This window comes from Ictalurus punctatus, chromosome 11, assembly GCF_001660625.3.
Source record: "Ictalurus punctatus breed USDA103 chromosome 11, Coco_2.0, whole genome shotgun sequence".
Lineage (NCBI taxonomy): Eukaryota > Metazoa > Chordata > Actinopteri > Siluriformes > Ictaluridae > Ictalurus > Ictalurus punctatus.
Window position 1 is genome coordinate 26,466,199 of NC_030426.2, and position 19,789 is coordinate 26,485,987.

At 39.9% G+C, this 19,789-nt stretch overlaps 1 protein-coding gene across 1 annotated transcript in view; it reads left to right on the top strand.

Moving 5' to 3' along the window:
* Window positions 1-19,789, top strand: part of oca2 (oculocutaneous albinism II) — a 119,839-nt gene that overhangs the window by 487 nt on the left and 99,563 nt on the right. The window contains exons 2-8 of the mRNA XM_053683475.1: window positions 8,958-9,167; window positions 13,706-13,792; window positions 14,452-14,625; window positions 14,719-14,776; window positions 15,111-15,183; window positions 17,890-18,047; window positions 19,082-19,164. Coding sequence (XP_053539450.1) covers window positions 8,959-9,167; window positions 13,706-13,792; window positions 14,452-14,625; window positions 14,719-14,776; window positions 15,111-15,183; window positions 17,890-18,047; window positions 19,082-19,164 — 842 coding nt within the window. The 5' untranslated portion in view covers window position 8,958. The remainder of the gene's footprint in view (window positions 1-8,957; window positions 9,168-13,705; window positions 13,793-14,451; window positions 14,626-14,718; window positions 14,777-15,110; window positions 15,184-17,889; window positions 18,048-19,081; window positions 19,165-19,789) is intronic.

Genomic DNA, 19,789 nt, shown 5'->3' on the forward strand with positions numbered 1-19,789 from the left:
GGTTCTTGAAGGGTTCCTTGGTTTTTAATCTGGTTCTCGATGTATTTATTTACTACAATATGAATCTAACAACTCTTTTATTTAACTAACAAATGTATTTTTCTTTTGTTTACTTTCTTTTGATTTATTAAAGGAATAGTTAGTCAAATGAAATAAACTGGAATGATGATTAGACTCATTTTCCCCAAAACTAACCAGCCCCCAGAATTCATTCATTCATTCATTCATTCATTTAGTTATTTATTTTGTTGTTCGTTTGTTTGTTTGTTTTTGTTTTAAATCAGGGATTAGTCCATTTAAATCAACTGAAACGATAATGAAACTCGTATAAATAAATATAAAATAAATACACAATAAATACAATAAATATAAAAATAAATACTCGAATAAATTAAATTATTAGTCAATAATAAGAAAGTCCAAAACCAAGAAAAAAATGAAGTGCACTGCAATACATTTGATAATAAAAGAGTTAATTTGGTGTCATTTATGTTAATATATTTACGACATAGAGTTTCATTTCCTTTTATCCATTTAAAAACGTATTTGTTCGTTTCTTTTTTCTTTTTATTTGTGTTTCATGTTTGAGGAGGGGTTATAGTCATTGAGCGGCGACTAAAATGACGATGAGGCTCGTATGAATAAATGATATCATTTGTTTTTAAAAAAAAGTTTAAAAAGTAAGTACACCCCAACATTTATAAATATAAATGAACATTTCAATTATGGATTTAATTCCAATTAAAACCGCGAGCAGCATTTTCAGGGGCCAAGCACCCAGACTCGTTGTTGCACTGTAATCGCCTACCAAGTCTTGTGTCAGTTAGCAAAGTCGTTGCTGAGATACAGCCTCACTTCCTGTTTGGCAGCTATGCTGTCCGATTCGTTCTCCCGTTACGGACAAACCACGTTTGTGAGGCTCACTCTGAAGATGCCGTGTGCTGAATTTGTTGACCCCGGCTCCCTCGACCCAGGGGACCCAGGGATGGCTTTTAAATTTTGGACACACAGTTCAGAAATTATGACCAGAAACGTACTTACAAATTAGGCCCAAATTTGACCCCATGATGGAACTAGCACTTGGCCCAAATTTGGTCGGAATGTTTTGTAGACCTTCCTCAATCGGTGTGCCAAATTTCACAACTTTTCACCGGATGGTTCTGTGGGCTGCCGTAGACGACCGGGCCAGAAGAAGGAGAAGAGAAGGTGGAATAACAATGGGGTACCTACACACCTCCAGTGCTTGGCCCCCTGCTTCATGATGATAATCCCACAAAAGAGAGTTTCCCTTTCTTTTATGAATCTAGGAACTTTTTATTTATTTATTTTTAAAGACGTGTAGGCACAGATTAGTCACATTAGTTAGACGTATCAGAATAAATGTTATTATTTCTAATTAATATTCTGAAAAATAAATGTAAATATCTTATGAGATGTTTGTCGTAATGAAATATTTAATCGTAGATGAAGTTATAGTGTGTGTGTGTGTATGTGTGTGTGTGTGTGTGTGTGTGTGTGTGTGTGTTAGTTATACTCCTTCATCAGGACTAAGTCCAGAGTAAACGGTGTGTTCAGGAGTGATATTAGCGGGGAGTGGAACCGTATGGTACAGGTTTTTAGGAACTTCTGTGTTTACAGATTTGATTTTTAGAGGCTTTTCGGTGCTGTGGATTTTTCCAAAAATAAATTTGTGGATATTTTGGTGTTAAAATGACAAAACTGAACATGAAATATCGAGAAGGTGAATTGTTGTTTTAGGAAAAACAATAACTGTAGAAATCTCAATAAAACAACAGATGATTTAAATGGTACGAACGTTATTAAATCCCACTTTAATCGAAATAAAAGTCACGTGTGGCATGTAATTAAACATGGCGGCTCTTTATTAGCAAGAACTTTTTCAGGAACCCAGGAAATTCAAATGCATTTTAAAGGCAAGTGTCTTTCACAACAGGAACCCTGTCAGGAACTTACAAACTTTCATACAAAGGCATTCGGGAACTTCAGGTGCATTTCCTCTGCAAGAACCTTCGATGAAGTTCAGATGCAGTTCCATCAGAAGGAACTTTTCATATATTCAGGATCTTTAGGTGAATTTTCACCACCGTAACTTTTGCATTTTCAAAGCAGGAACCTTTTTACAAACCCAGGACCTCACTGTGCATTTTTATTTTCACAGTGAGAAAAGGTTCCTGCACAAATGAAACATTACTGAAGGTGTAAAATCCCCAGTTTAAGCCAAATTAATGTGTGAAATGTAATTAATCATATGAGGTTTTTTTTTTTTTTTTTTTTAAAAAAGGAACCTTTCAGCAACCCCAAAAATGTACGTGCATTTTCAAATCAAGTGACTTCATGAACTTTTAGAGTGTTTTAATGACAGGAACTTTCTCAGGAACTTTGAGAAACTTTTCAGAAAATTTGGAGGTATTTTCAACATAAGAACATTTTAATGAACTTTTAGTGTGTTTTCCCCAAGAGGAACCTTTTCAGACACCCAGGCACTTTAGGGAAGTACAGATGCCATTCCATCAGAAGGAACTTTTAATGAATTTTCTTAGCTAGAACCTTTTTTGGAAATCCAGGAGCTGTAGGAGCATTTTGACCACAGAACATGTTTCAGAGCCCAGGAAATTTAGACACATATTGACTACAGGAACCTTTTCAGGCAACCATGAACATTAAGGGGATTTTCACAGTGAGAAACTTTTCAGGAGCCAAGGAACTCTTAGAGTGTTTTCCCAGCAGGAACTTTTTCAGGAATTAAAGAACTTGAGGAGCATGAAATTAAACATATTGTCTCTTATTGAACATTTTTAGCCTGGGTGTGTGTCCCGCTTCCTTTCCCGAGTGTGGCTCATGGTGAGGCCTGAATGCTGTTGGGGAAGTTTCACGAAAGACGAGAGACACTGGAGCAAATCCAAGTTATTGGTCATAGATAATGAGACAACTGTACTGTAGCTGTACATCTTCGTCTCGTCCTGACGTGTGTGTGTGTGTGTGTGTGTGTGTGTGTGTGTGTGTGTGTTAATCTTGCTGCAACATTGTTCCAGACTCATGTGGTAGGAAATGACCTTTTAGAATCTCTACCAACACTACAAGAGAACAAAAGCTTTCTTAGAGTGTGACAAAAACGGTAATATTTCCTCCACTCCAGCAGGGGGAGATAGTGTACATTGCAGTGTAAATGTAGAGCGGAAGACTGTGATGTAGGGTTGCATGATATACCGGTACTACGGTCATATCTTGATACTAAAGCTTCAAAATACCACCGAGGCCACTGTATTTATTAAATGGTAGTATCGTCAGTACGGTCAGTACCGTAAGTAATGTCGCATGTGGGGCAGTTAATGCGATTTTCGCTAAAATGACACATCTCACTGCTTTAGCAGAATACACAAAGGTTAGTGACGCTTTATTAAACCTAAATTCTTTACCGTTAACCTTTAAAGATTGCCTGTTTGCTACCAAGCGAGCTAACGTTACGCTAACCGCTGTGTCAATGCTAAAATTAGCCGTGTTTGCTAGTAAGCAAATTTTCCAACTTCAGTTATTATTTCTAATGTTATGTTACAATTCGAATCCTAATGTAATGTTATCATTCTGAGGACAATTTCCATTTGCATGATTTCATTGCTTGAGGGAATGACAGATGAAATACGCGACACATTGAATTAGTTGCTCGCCAGTTTTCTGATCCTTCTTGAGTTTTTCCAACGTTCATTCTCAGGAAAATTCGGTTGGTCTGTATTCATTTATAGCTATGCATTTCTGTCAATTTGGTTTATTTTGTAGATTTGTAGATATGAATTAACACAATATTACGAGGTATCCTGATACTACTTGGTATCGTAGTATAAATACAGCTGGTATCGTATCGTAAGACATGTTTATGGTATCGGGACAACCCTACTGTGATTAGGTTGAACACCGTTCCGTCGAAGTGGCCTCGTCTGATGTTTTTTAATCCTTTGTTGTTATTCCAAAAATAATAACGGAGTTATTCGCACTATTTTTCAAAGGGAAATTGTTACTATGTCAAATGTCGCATCATATTGGAACTCTTTGTTAAATGGAAAAGTCATTTGCTGGGAAAAAGTATGGTTATTAATATGAAGTCATATTCGAAAGAAGGTTAAAGAAGAAGAACCAAATATTTAAAAAAAAAAAAAAAAGGTATAAATATTAACTGTATTTTCTGCAGTGACTGTCACGAAACCACTTTGTATTTATTTTGGCGTTGTTCTTATTCAATTGTATTGTGGTGTAACCAGGGCTGGAAATGGGGTGGGTGGGGGGGGGTGCAGAGTCCGGGGAGTGAATTTCAAGACAGGACGGTGTTCCAGTTCAAACTATCTACGTTTCTTTGGGAAACGAGCAGCGTTTCTATCTTTTATCCACTCGAAAGCCTCCGAAAGCGAGTTCCGTACATAAGCGCAGCTGGGACATCCTGCGTGTGGTTGCGCAATGTTGACTTTCGTGATTGGCCATAATACCTACAGGCTGCAGCCAATGAGAACGCTTGTCTATCAGCGCACATCCTTATAGGATCGATCAGACCACCTCAGGGAAATTAATGGAGTCGTAGCGTAGCGGATAATCTTAACGGAAACGGTTACTTTAACAGATTTGATAGTTGAAACTTTGATATGGATAAAGCTTCAGCACGTACCTGAAGTGTTCCAGGTTTAATCTATTTTGAACGTCCTTACTCATAATTTATTTTCACTACCACAGCTTGCTAAGTATTATATCCACAGTTATGTTAGCCCACATGTTTACTCATTCTCTCCAAGCAGAGATTCTTTTGAATGATCGCTGTTTGTTTTGGGCCACACATAATTCACAAATGTTGTTCAGTGACATTTCATGTGCTCCAAAAAAAACCCCAACTAGAGTAACTAGAGTCCCCCCGGCCATTTCCACCACTGGGTGTAACATAGGGAAATTTATCAATGACAATTTTCAGTGTTTGAGACGTTTTGGCTTCACTGATTATCCTAAAGACTATTTATTTAGTTGATTTTAATATTTTTGACCAAATTTCACATTCATAAATGCAAGTTTACGAATAAGAAGCCCAACTTTATGGCTTTGTTGATTGTACAGACGTAAAGCGGGACATGGACAGTACAGTATTAGAGACTCTTTGAACAAGGAAGCTATAACGACCATAAAAGTTTGTGAGCTTTACAAAGTATAATTTGATAGTTATATACCCAGTCGTATTATTATTTTGTTCTTTATAATACTACCTCCTGGCACTTCTTGTTTATTTTATTTCTTTTTTCTTTACTGTTTTATACATAGTTTATACATACTTATCTGTATAATGTTTAATATTTGCAATTGAACAAATGTGTATAGTGTTTGTTTCTTGAGTTTAAAATGAGGTGATATTTCCTCCACTCCAGCAGGGGGAGACAGTGTATGACAGTGTGTTGGAGTGGAAAACTGTGATGAGAAAGAGAATGAGGGAGAATATTTTTTGAGAGAGTATAGTTATTTAATAATATTGAAATGTTCCATGGACAACCGAACCACAGTTCAGTTCGATTCAGATTGTTCAGTTCGTTCAAGTTCAATTTGATTCGTTACGATTTCATTCAGTGTGATTTGATTCCATTCGATTCAGTTCAGTCTGGTTCAGTACGGTTTGATTAATTTTGATTTGACTCACTATAAATCTGTTTGGTTCCGTTCAATTTGATTTAATTTGATTCGATTCAATTCTATTAGATTCGGTTCAGTTCAGTTTATTTTCATAACGAGAACCTTTTTAGAAACCCAGAACTTTTAGGAATGTTTCTGCTGCAGATGTAGGTGCGCTTGCACGGCTGGAACATTTTCAGGAACCTGTGAACCTTACATTTCCACCACAAGAAGCTTTTCGAGAACTCATAGGCTTCACAGGCATGTCCATTGCAGGAACCGTTATAGCAACTCGTGAATTTTATGTGCGTTTTCACGGCAAGTACCTTGTCAGGAACCCAGGTGCTTTAGATACATGTTTACCATAGGAAACATTCCATGAACCTCTGAAGGTTTGCAATGTTTCCACTAGAGAAACCTTTTCAGGAACCTAGGAACCATATATGCATTTTTACCACAAGGAATTTTTGAGGAACCCAGGAAGTTTAAAGTTGTATCCACTTCAGGAACCTTCTCAGAAACTCATGATGTTTGGGTGCATTTTCAAAGCAAAAACTTTTCTAGAAATCCAGGTGATTTAAGAATATTTCTACTGTAGAACAATCTTCAGGATCCCAGGAATTTTAGACACATTTTCACTGCTGGAACCTTTTCAGGAACTCAGTTTTTCAAGTGCAGTTCGACCACAAATAACTTTTCAGAGACCCAGGAACTCTAGGGGCATTTACACTGCACAAACAATTCAAGAACCTAAGTACATTAGATGTGTGCTCACAGTAGAAACCTTTCCAGGAATTGAGGAACATGTTTTATTTTAATCATCAGATCCTTTCCAGGAACTTTGGAACCTTCTGCGTATCTCCACCAAAAGAACCCTTTCAGGATGCAAGTAGCAAAAAGCAAGTAACTTTTCAGGCACTTGCGATCTTTAGTGCTTTAGAAAGGTTCTTCACAGCAAGAACCTTTTCATTAACCCAGGAAGTTTTAAAGCTAGTCATTTTCAGGAACTTGCAAACTTCAAGTTCACCCAGGAACTTTACGTACACTACAGGAACCTCTTCAAGGACACAATAACTTTTTATACATTTCACCACGAGAACCTTTTCAGGATGCATGTTTACAGCAAGGACCTTTGTAGAAACAAAGTAACTTTAACAGCAGTTTGAATTTTCAGGATCCCAGGAACTTCTCACCACATGAAACGTTTCAGGAACTTGAACTTTATGCTTGTTTCCACCACAGGAACCTTTTTGAGGACCTCAATCTTTACACTTCTTTCCACCAAAAGAACTTCAAGCACTTGAAGAACTTCTGTACATTTCCGGCCCCCGCTAACGTTAGACACGTTTTCACTGAAGGGAATATTTTTTCACCACAGGAATTTCAGGAGTCATCTTGTTGTTGTTGTTGTTGTTGTTGTTGTTTTTTTTAAAGAAATTGAGTAACTTTTTCAGGAACACATTGACTTCAGATTTCTTTCCGTTTTACAAGAACTCACAAGAGTAACAAGAACTATGTTTCCACCAAAAGAACTTCACAAACTTTGAGCACATTTCCACTGCAGGAACCTTTTCCAGAACCCAAAAACTTTAGATGCGTTTTCAACACATTTTTTTTGACTAAAGGAACCTTTTCAGAAACCCAGAGATCTTAGATCCGTTTTTTAGCTCAGGAACCAATGAGGCTTGGGTACAATTCCAAAGCAAAAACCTTCTCAGGAACCCAGGAAACGTTTCAGGAACATGTTTTTCGGACACTGTTGTACATTCGGTTATTAGTTTCCTTTATTACAGCGCTATTACAGCGATTGCATGGACTCTGGACTGGACTTATGGTCGCTATATACTTACATGTGTTGATCATGTTGATCATCTAGCCCTTATTCATTTATTTATTTATTTACTTCCTTTTTTTTTTTTTTTTTTTTGATGCCGAGTACAGCTTACAGTTTTCAATACATTGTAAAAACAGTTAAACAACATTAGCTAAGCCAGCCATCTAAACAAAAACATGCTAATATTAACTAGCTTAGCTAATGTTATCACACTAACAGGAAGAACTAGCTGTTACTAAACAGCTAAATCCAGTAGTTCATTAGCAAGCTGGGCAGACCATACTTTATTGTGGAATAATCAGTCAAGTAAACAGTGTACACTGAGAGTAATGATGTTGTTATGATGTTCTTGCCTAAGGCTAATTTGTTCACCCCCTCATAAGATCAGTACTAATGACGCCATTAACCACAACGTATACCTCATAGGAACGTAGCTCACGTGAACTTTGAACTCAGACATTGTTTCTTTCACATATGAAGATTAATCCCTAAGCTTGCGTTCACACACTCTCACTGCCCAGTTCAATCACAAGTCTGTGTGTGTGATGATGATGATGATGATGTTTCTCAGAGAAGGAAACCTAGAATGAGAGAAGTTGCTGGTTCAGCAGGGCGATGCTTAAGCTTAGTATCACGTGCAGGGATTAAATCGGAACACACAAAGAACAGTTTTTTTTAAAACTGATTGAGCATTACAGCTCACATATATACTGTACAGTCCAAAATAAGCCATTAGCAAGCCTCCTAGCAATCAATCCCCTGAGGGTTTAAAGCCCCCAGTCAGCTTGTGTGAGTTAGAGGAAGGGTTAGCAGGTGAGGTGAAGTCCTGAGGGAGGTTTTACTTTTTAATTGGGTTGGTTCTGTCCTCCTGGACTGGGAGTCTGTCACTCACAGGACATGCTAGACAAGTGAGGCAACATGGGACTCAAAAACAACAACAAAGCCAATGTGACCTGGCAAACACAACCCAATAATCCTAACACCAATTACTGCTCTGTGAAAACAAGTGTGCAAACTTTAGCCAATGTTTCTGGACATGAGAAGACAGGAAATTTCCACTTCATTTACGTCCAGAGAAACGGCAAAGATTTCAGAACGGTAAAGGTGTGCAGTTACTTTTTTTTCTTCTTCACTGAATGGCCACTAGACGGCGCATCACGTCACATCACGTGTATCAAAAGACAAGGAAACATGTTCCATTAAAATATGTGTATTAAATTTAGGATAATAACGTCTCGTATATGGTGATATACAGTACGCTAATGATACATGAGGAACAAAACACTCCAGGTTGCGTTGTTATCTGAAAATCATCAACAACATAGTGGTGCGATGAAATGGAGTCACTGTTGCACACTCCAACGTTGATTATTTTCCTATAACAGCACATCCTAAAGTGTTTAATTCCTCGTATACTACAGCAACCCTAACGAATGCACTTTTTATTCATTAAAAATCCTTTTTTTGTCAGGATGTATCTGGAGAATAAGAGCAATTTGGAGATGGAGATGGCTCAGACGGGAGCTCAGGGCCATCAGAAGTCTGAGGCTGTGGCGGGAAATTTTGATGAGCTGTGTCTCTTGGAAGGATTTTCCAAGAGGATAAAGACGCAGAAGCTGCTGCAGGCCGCCGCCGTGCCACCGGGACACCATATCATCTACACCGACCACCAGGAGCACAGGTATGACCACCTGCTGGGGTGCCAATACTTTAGAGAGAGAGATAGAGAGACCCTGATGATTTTAGCAGCATTTGTACTGCATCGTCTGGTGTAGATGTTGTTCAGAGAGGGGAGAGTAGACCTGGAGATGCGCTCAGCTAAGCGCACCGCTCTCTGCAGGGCTTTTGCGGTCCTGGATAGAGCAGTTTTCGGACCGTACCGTGCTAAGATGCACTGAGTCAGTAAACTTCCTACGGCCCCAGTATGGAATGTTTTCGGGATCGCTGGGGAGACCGTAAATTTCCTCAGGTGGTGTTTGATCACCTGAGCTTGAGTGTGATGAGTCCAGGTCAGGTTCTCAGAACTAACGATAATGAGTCTTTACTAATCAGATATATCTTACAGCACAGTGAAATTCTTTTCTTCGCATACCCCAACATGTCAGGAAGCTGGGGTCAGAGCACAGGGTCAGCCATGATACAGCGCCCCCTGGAGCTCAAGGGCCCAATAGCGGCAGCTTGGCAGTGCTGGGGCTTGAACCCCCGACCTTCCGATCAGTAACCCAGAGCCTTAACCGCCAAGCACTGGAGATGTGTAGTCGAAGGTATCTGAAGCTGCTCACTCTCTCCACAGGTGCTCACTCTCTCCCGCCGATCTCGAGTCGGGTGTAGTTCCACTTCCTTCCTGCTGCGTCTTCTCTTGTGAGAGGTGATGTGGTTAATCACGGCTAATCAACTCCAAAGAGGATTGGCGTTCAAATGCAGGGTCACATTAAGGAAGCAATAGAAGCATAGAATATGTGTGTGTGTGTGTGTGTGTGTGTGTGATGTTGTGTAAGCAGGCAGCAGAGTGTGTAAGAGCTCCAGTGGAGGTTTGTGTAACACTCTTATAGGCTTAGGTGCAGCTGTGAGGTGAGTTCAGGAGAAAGCAATCAGCTCTGAGGTACAATCTGTACGAGTGTGTCTGGGATTTCACGAGTCATGTGCTCGCCGCTCTCGCTTTCTTTCCTTCTTCTTTCTTTTCTCACCTTTATCCTCTCTCTGCTTTCTCTAAATCCACGGCTCTTTCACAAAGCGAGGTCCGTAAAGCATATCCAAAGGGTCTGTGCGGTGTTGTTTTTTATGGGGTTTGGTATTTGGGTTGTGGAAAATTCTCAACCCGTCATTATTAAAGTTATATTTATTATTGAGTTCTTATAGTTATTTTCCTACAACTAAACAAGTAAATAAGGTTCACTCGGATCTAAGAACAGTTTGCTAGAATGTGTACGTGTACCCATGAATGTAAAGTTCAGGAATGAAACCATATCCAGTATATTTTTGTGCATATTTAAATAATAGCTGTTTTCCTGATTCCCACTGACCCGGAACATGACTGCGAGACACAGCTGCTGCGATTGAGTGACACACACCCTCTAATGATCCTCAGCTTAGTGTCAGGGGCCGGAGCTGTCAATCAACCTCTCCTGCACAGTCCGAGAGTTTAATGATAAAGGGTCAAAGGTTACTTCAGGTACCAGAGAAGCTGTGCAGCAAAAAAAAAAAAAAACATCTGTGAGATCTGATACAGAACATGTCTTATTGCTATAAATGAAAATATCTTTATTCCACAGTGCTCTGAATTCCGGATTGTGATTGGTCAGAAGCTGTTGATTAGTTTTGTGTAACAGCAGCTCTGACAGCAGTGCAGCTGCAAATCACAGCTGTACATTAATGCGCTCGTGCTAATACGTTATCGTTTCCGTAGTAAAAGCTCAATCGGCATTCTAAAGAAGTGAAAGAGAAGCTGGTGAGGGTTATACAGTAGCAGCTATAACACGAATAAGAACTTGTTTAACGGAAGTTAAATGGATGCTGCTGTTGTTTAAGAAACAGTTTTTTTTTTATTGTTGCCAAATTGCTGTTGTATAAGAGTGATAAAACACTTTTATAGGAAAATAATACATTTTGGGGTGGTAATAGGGCAGGGCAGCGGTAGCTCAGTGGTTAAAGCTGAGTCTGCTGCTCAGGTCGTGAGTTCAAACCCCAGCACTGCCAAGCTGCCACTGTTGGGCCCGTGAGCAGGGCCCTTAACCATCAATTGCTCAGATGTATAAACGAGGTAAATGTAAGTCGCCCTGGATAAGGGCATCGGCCAAATACCATGAAGGTAAATGTAACAGTAATTCCGTGGTAACAATAGCTATGGTAACAGTAGCTGTGGTAACATTAACTCTGTGGTAACAGTAGCTGTGGTCACAGTATCTCCACGGTAACAGTAACTCTGTGGTAACAATAGCTGTGGTCACAGTATCTCCACGGTAACAGTAACTCTGTGGTAACAGTAACTCTGGTAACAGTAGCTGTGGTCACAGTATGTCCACGGTAACATCAGCTCTGTGGTAACATTAACTCTGGGGTAACAGTATCTTTGTGGTAACAGTAACTCTGTGGTAACAGTAACTCTGTGGTAACAGTATCTTTGTGGTAACAGTAACTCTGTGGTAACAGTAACTCTGTGGTAACAGTATCTCCACAGTAACAGTAACTCTGTGGTAACAGTATCTCCACAGTAACAGTAACTCTGTGGTAACAGTAACTCTGTGGTAACAGTATCTCCACAGTAACAGTAACTCTGTGGTAACAGTAACTCTGTGGTAACAGTAACTCTGTGGTAACAGTAACTTTGTGGTAACAGTATCTCCACAGTAACAGTATCTTTGTGGTAACAGTAACTCTGTGGTAACAGTAACTCTGTGGTAACAGTAACTTTGTGGTAACAGTATCTCCACAGTAACAGTATCTTTGTGGTAACAGTAACTCTGTGGTAACAGTAACTCTGTGGTAACAGTAACTTTGTGGTAACAGTAACTCTGTGGTAACAGTAACTCCACGGTAACAGTATCTCCACGGTAACAGTAACTCTGTGGTAACAGTAACTCTGTGGTAACAGTAACTCTGTGGTAACAGTAACTCTGTGGTAACAGTAGCTGTGGTAACAGTAACTCTGTGGTAACAGTAGCTGTGGTAACAGTAACTCTGTGGTAACAGTAACTCTGTGGTAACAGTAACTCTGTGGTAACAGTAGCTGTGGTAACAGTAACTCTGTGGTAACAGTAACTCTGTGGTAACAGTAGCTGTGGTAACAGTAACTCTGTGGTAACAGTAACTCTGTGGTAACAGTATCTCCACAGTAACAGTAACTCTGTGGTAACAGTAACTCTGTGGTAACAGTATCTCCACAGTAACAGTATCTTTGTGGTAACAGTAACTCTGTGGTAACAGTATCTCCACAGTAACAGTAGCTGTTACCAGTAGCTGTAGTAACATTAACTCTGTGGTAACAGTAACTCTGTGGTAACAGTAGCTGTGGTAACAGTAAATCTGTAGTAACAGTAACTCCACGGTAACAGTATCTCCACAGTAACAGTAACTCTGTGGTAACAGTAACTCTGTGGTAACAGTAACTCTGTGGTAACAGTATCTCCACAGTAACAGTAGCTGTTACCAGTAGCTGTGGTAACATTAACTCTGTGGTAACAGTAACTCTGTGGTAACAGTAGCTGTGGTAACAGTAAATCTGTAGTAACAGTAACTCCACGGTAACAGTATCTCCACAGTAACAGTAGCTGTTACCAGTAGCTGTGGTAACAGTAACTCTGTGGTAACAGTAGCTGTGGTAACAGTAGCTGTGGTAACAGTAACAGTAACTCTGTGGTAACAGTAACTCTGTGGTAACAGTATCTCCACAGTAACAGTAACTCTGTGGTAACAGTAACTCTGTGGTAACAGTAACTCTGTGGTAACAGTATCTCCACAGTAACAGTATCTTTGTGGTAACAGTAACTCTGTGGTAACAGTATCTCCACAGTAACAGTAGCTGTTACCAGTAGCTGTGGTAACATTAACTCTGTGGTAACAGTAACTCTGTGGTAACAGTAGCTGTGGTAACAGTAAATCTGTAGTAACAGTAACTCTGTGGTAACAGTAGCTGTGGTAACAGTAAATCTGTGGTAACAGTAAATCTGTGGTAACAGTAACTCTGTGGTAACAGTATCTCCACAGTAACAGTATCTTTGTGGTAACAGTAACTCTGTGGTAACAGTATCTCCACAGTAACAGTATCTTTGTGGTAACAGTAACTCTGTGTTAACAGTAACTCTGTGGTAACAGTAGCTGTGGTAACAGTAAATCTGTGGTAACAGTAACTCTGTGGTAACAGTAGCTGTGGTAACAGTAACTCTGTGGTAACAGTATCTCCACAGTAACAGTAGCTGTTACCAGTAGCTGTGGTAACATTAACTCGGTGGTAACAGTATCTCCACAGTAACAGTAACTCTGTGGTAACAGTATCTCCACAGTAACAGTAACTCTGTGGTAACAGTATCTCCACAGTAACAGTAGCTGTTACCAGTAGCTGTGGAAATAGTATCAACACAGTAACAGTAGCTGTTACCAGTAGCTGTGGTAACAGTAACTCTGTGGTAACAGTATCTCCATGGTAACAGTAACTCATATCAACATATCGGCACAGCTATAATAACTAACAAATTCCCTGTCTGTTTTTTTTTGTCGTGTCAGGCAAAACTTCAGCATGGTGAACTTGCTGAGAGGAAAGACGAGTCACACTGAGAGATCACCACTGCTCCGCATCACTCAGGATGATGGGTGAGTTTCACTGTATCACACTTTTACTCCTAAAAAGCTTCTTTAGAACCGTTACTAACAGAGAAACCTGCTGTTCTAGGGTTCTACATAAAACCTGTAAGAGTTCCCCCCTTTAAGGTGTTTCCGGTGATAGATTTAACCTTGAAGTGTTATTTCCCAACATCGGGGCATTTCGGCGGAGTTCATCTCACTCGCACAAGCACAGATTTTTATAGTGATGTTTTCCTTGTGAATGAATCGTTCTTTTGTCTCTTTTGAACCGACATTAATGAACCCCGACTAGTGAAAACCCAGACACTTATGCACACAGGTTGAAGGGAATATATTCCCCTGGGGGCAAAATCGATTCGGTTGAACTGGACATTCGGTTAATTGCAATGCGGTGGGTTAGCGGTTAGCACGTTCGCCTCACGCCTCCAGGGTTGTGGGTTCGACTCCTGCCGCCGCCCTTTTGTGTGCGGAGTTTGCATGTTATGTTCTCCCCGGGCTTCGGGGGTTTCCTCTGGGTACTCCGGTTTAAAAAAGTCATTTAAGTCATTAAAGAAAGATGTAAAGAATAAAAATAATCACAACGTATGCACAAACTAGTTCAAGTTCGGAGCAGGGTGCATGTCTCAAGATTGACCACTGTTTGTGTGTGTGTGTGTGTGTGTGTGTAGTTTAACATACATGACCCTGCGTGACCCCGGCTTTAGCCCCAGAGACGAGTCGTGGGATGGAAGCTCGGCGGAGTTGGAGCGGAGATGTCGACTGGGGAGTGAGGTGACCAGTCTGTCCCGTTCACTGTCCACTGATAAAACTGAGAACAACTTCAAACTCTCCTCCAACCTCAGGTATTACTATACGCTTCACTGTGTGTGTGCGTCTGTGTGTGCGTCTGTGTGTGTGTGTGTTTCATTGATTGATTGATTGATTTATTTTCACAGAAACTGTTTTAGAGTCACGAAACTCGTGACCATCTTCATCATTGTGGTTCTCTGTACAGTAAGTCTCACACACATCACCTTCACTAATCACACCACAGCGCTGTTAAACTCTCACATCTGATTGGTCAGAAGGTGTTGATACATTTTCTATAATAGCAGCTCGGACAGTAGCGCAGGTTTATATTGATGCACACCTTGAAATACGTTATCGTTTCTATAGTAACAGTATCTGTAGAATGGATAAAATTTCATTCATAAATCACAACAGCAGAGTTACAGGGTTTTCATTTCATTTGGTTTCTTTTCTTCCAAGCAGTTTTTGATCATAGCACGATGTTTCTATACAGATGTTGTTATTGGGTTATTAATATGAGTGTCTGTTACACGACCAGCTGTTGTTCAGCATGTTTCCTGATCGAGACCGTCCCTGGAGGATGCTGGCCGTCTCGTCCACTTCAAGTTTCTGTATCTTTTTCCATATATGAACACGCATACGACAGATACGAGATGTCTAAAACGTCTTCAAACGTCTCCATTATTATTAACACCTTTATACTGACTGTCATTACTGCTCCTACTGCAGCACGGTAACAGATGCAGCACATCTTAGGCATTTATACACAGCGCCCTCCACTAATATCGGCACCCTCGGTAAGTATGAGCGGTGAAGGCTGTGAAAAATGGACTTTATTGTTGAACCTTTTGATCTTTTGTTCGAAAAATTCACAAAAATACTCTGCTCTCATGGATATCAAAGAATTGCAAACACAACACTGGTTTATCAAAAAAAATCTTTGTTAAATATAGGTGTGCAAGAATTATTGGCACCTTTTAGTCAATACTTTGTGCTAGCTCCCTTTGCCGAGATAACAGCTCTGAGTCTTCTCCTATAACGCCTGATGAGGTTGGAGAATACATGGCGAGGGATCTGAGAGCGTTCCTTCAAACAGAACCTCTCCAGATCCTTCTATTTTTGAGGTCCATACTGGTCCTCTTCAGTTCACCCCACAGGTTTTCTATGGGGTTCAGGTCAGGGGACTGGGATGGTCATGGCAGGATCTTGATTTTGTGGTCAGTAAACCGTTTCTGTGTTGATGTTGATGATGTTTTGGATCATTGTCCTGCTGGAAGATCCAACCACGGCCCATTTGAATCTTTCTGTCAGAGGCAGTCAGGTTTCATTTAATCTCTGTTGATATTTGATAGAGTCCATGATGCCATGTGTCCTAACAAAATGTCCAGGTCCTCTGTCAGAAAAACATTCCCAAAACATTAAAGATCCTCCTCCATATTTAACCGTGGGCATGAGGGACTTTTCCATACGGCTACCTCTCTGTGTGCTCCAAAACCACCTCTGTGTTTATTACCAAAAAGCTCTATTCTGGTTTCATCTGACCGTAGAACCCGATCCCATTTGAAGGTCCAGTCGTGTCTGCACACTGAAGACGCTCGAGTGTGTTTTTGGATGAGAGTAGAGGCTTTTTTCCTGAAACCCTTCCAAACAGCTTGTGGTGATGTCGGTGACTTCAGATTGTAGTTTTGGAGACTTTCTGACCCCAAGACACGACTACCTTCTGCAGTTCTCCAGCTGTGACCCTTGGAGATGTTTTATCCACTCGAACCGTCCTCTTCACAGTGCGTTGAGACGATACAGACACACGTCCAATTCCAGGTCGATTCATAACATTTCCAGTTGAATGGAACGTCTTAATTATCGCCCTGATGGTGAAACGGGCGTTTTCAACGCTTGTGCTATTTTCTTATAGACACGCCCCATTGTGTGAAGCTCAACAACCTTTTGCAGCACATCACAGCTATATTCCTCGCTCTTACCCATTGTCATGAATGACTAAGGGAATTTGTGTTACCTCATATTTCTACCTCTGTGAAACAGGAAGTCATGCTTGAACAATTTCCTGTTCCTAGTCACCCAGGTGTACTAAAAAAAACAACCCTAAAATATCAAAGGGAATATACTTCAAATATATTTTTCTCATATGAATTCACAGGGGTGCCAATAATTGTTGCACACCTATATTTAACAAAGATATTTTTTGGATAAACCAGTGTTGCGTTTGCAATTGTTTAATATCCCTGAGAGCAGAGTATTTTTGTAAACCTTTTGAACAAAAGATCAAAAAGTTAAACAATAAAGACAAATTTTCACAGACTAAGAATATTTCAGCACCAATATGTATATAATAATAATAATAATAATAATAATAATAATAATAATAATAATAATAATTACTTTCACTTCCTGCCTGCTAACTTCACAAACTTTTAATAGAAGTGATTTTTTTTTTTTAGAAATTTGGATGTTTTGAAATTTGGATTCTGAAATTTTTATGCCATTTTTGAGTAATAAAACCAGAATTATTTATTATTATAAATTATTTATAATAATTTTTCATTATTATTTCTGTGTGTGAAAAAAGCTGCTCGTGTGACCTGCGCAACGTAACCCTAACAACACTACCACCTAGTGGGTACAGGCTAAATATTACATTCAATTCTTAGCCATAAAAACACATTTGCGAGTTCTATTTACATAGCGATGTTAAAATACTGTTACGCTCCTCTCTACCAAACTGCTCGCTAAGGCATCTTATTTTTAATTTAATTCTTTTTGTGCAGTGCAGAACTCTGTCCTCCATGTTTGTTCTTCTGGCTTGCCCCCTAAGCTGCAACCTGATTGGTCGGGAACTAAACAGTGCACGGCATTATTATTATTATTATTATTATTATTATTTTCTTAGATTTTCCAGGGACTCCATCTAACCTCATTGTCCCTGTAAAAAGAAGAAGAAAAAAAAGATTATTATTATTATTACACATATGTGTACGCAAAAAACTTATTAATACATATAAATATGTATAATATACTGTACATACATAGAATTAAATAAGCTCGACTGCGATTAAAGCACTTTTTTGTAAAGTGTCCACATTCCACCCAATTTCCGTAGGATTACATGTAAAAGGTGCGTTAATTATAGAGGGGAAAAAAACCACGCCTCATGTGAAAGCAGCCTGAGATTTAAATCGATGAATAGAAACACCAGTTTGTCATCGATTTACTTTTAAATACTTTTCTTTTTGTGACCACAATTCCCGAACGGAATGAATCGAGCAACCGTGGGCGTTTCCTTGACCCGCCCGACCTCGCAGCCATGAACTTGACGAATTTCCGGGAAAATGCCTTGTTGAAGCTTCAGGTGGGCGGTCCATTTCAGCGTGGGATCGAGGACATTCATGCACAGGAGTACGTCGTGGTACAGGTAGAGCAGACGGCAGAGATATCGGCCCGCAGGAAACGAGTGCAACAGGTCAGACGTTTAAATCCATCACGTCTTAAAATCAAATCACGACATCTGACGTGTCAAAGTCGAAGGTGTTGATGAATTTCCTGTGAGATCAGGTCTGACAGTAGCGCAGGTGTTACTGTTCCTATAGTAACAGCTCGTTCGCAGAGACGTGTACAAGTGCAATTTTTAAACAGATTATTATTTTTTTTTTTAAAAATCACTCATTCGGTTGAATTGAGATATGTTTAGATATATAACGTTGACGGAAATCTCCAGAGTCAGCGCTTTGTAACGCTCGGAGGAAAAGCTTTAAGTTTTCCCGCACTGTCTTATACGAGAAATAACACTTGATGATATGTTATAGGAGATTTAATTATTACACAGTGAAGAATTAATACACAACGGGTAGTAATATAAAGGGTCAGAGATCATTTGAGGCATCCGGTATAGAATTGAAAATAAACTCAGTGTTGCGTAGAAAAGAAAAGAAAATGGTGCAGCATTAAGGATGAAGGTATACAGTACGTATATTAAACTGGTGTGGACATGTTAGATAAGTATAGCTAACGAACAAGGCTTTAATTCACGTTTTCACGCGGAAAAAACGAACAAAACAAACCTACGACGACGTTAGAGTTCCATCTTGTAAACGTTTGATTGGAAGACATTCATACGGGATCGGCGTGTGAACACGATTACCCGTCACACGTCCGTACACGCACGATAAATCCAAAAAGTGAGAGTGTGGTGTCGAACTCGGAATACGAATAAACTCTACACTTCGTATGCCTTGTACCTGATACGGAAGTGTGTTTAGAGTGACCTTTGTGTGATCCGTAGAGATATTTAGTTCATTTCGTGACTCGGGATAAATAATTTTACCGAAAATGATAAAAAGTGCTTGTGAATGATAACCCGAATGAAAAGTGACAGTGATGTATGAACAACACTCTAAATGCAAATGTCCTGCACTGCCCACAGGAGGCTGCAGTCTGGGTCTCGGCATGCCACTGATTTTTTATTGATTTATTTTCCCCCCTCTGTGTTATAAACAGGTGTTTTATAACTGGACTATACCTTTACATTCCAAAAGGAGTGACCAGATTCTCAAAACGAGGACCTTCGCGATGCTTAATGGGTACAGTTTACACACACTCAAGTTTAGTAAAGAAATGTAACGGTGAAGTTTGACATGTTTATTAGAAGAAGAAGAAGAAGAAGAAGGAAAAAAAATCGAAATATTGTTAATAAGTCCATGGCTGTTACGTTTGAACAGGATGAGTGGAGTTGTGACGAATTACGAATTACAGACTGTACGTTTTTGCTACGAGCGATTCAAAGAAGTAATTTCTCCCTTCCGTCTCCTCTTCAGGAGGTAAAGTGCTGCTCAGTTGAGTTACACTGACTCGTCCAGTCTAAAACCTTCCGCATTTCCCCCCTGGTGAAGTCCTGTGTCGAGGTGGAAGTGTGTTTTGGATCGTTGTCTCGCTGCATGATGAAGTTCCTCCTGATTCATTCGGATGCGTTTCTCTGTAAATGATCAGACAGGATGTTCCTGTAAACTTCTGGATTCATTCTGCTGCTCCATCATGAGTTCATCATCAATAAAGATCAGTGAGAACGTTCCAGAAGCAGCCGTGCGAGCCCAAGCCGTGACGCTACCTCCACCATGTTCCACAGATGAGCTCGTATGTTCTGGATCACGAGCAGATCCTTTCTTTCTCCACACTTCGGCCTTTCCATCACATTGAAGGTTATTTCTT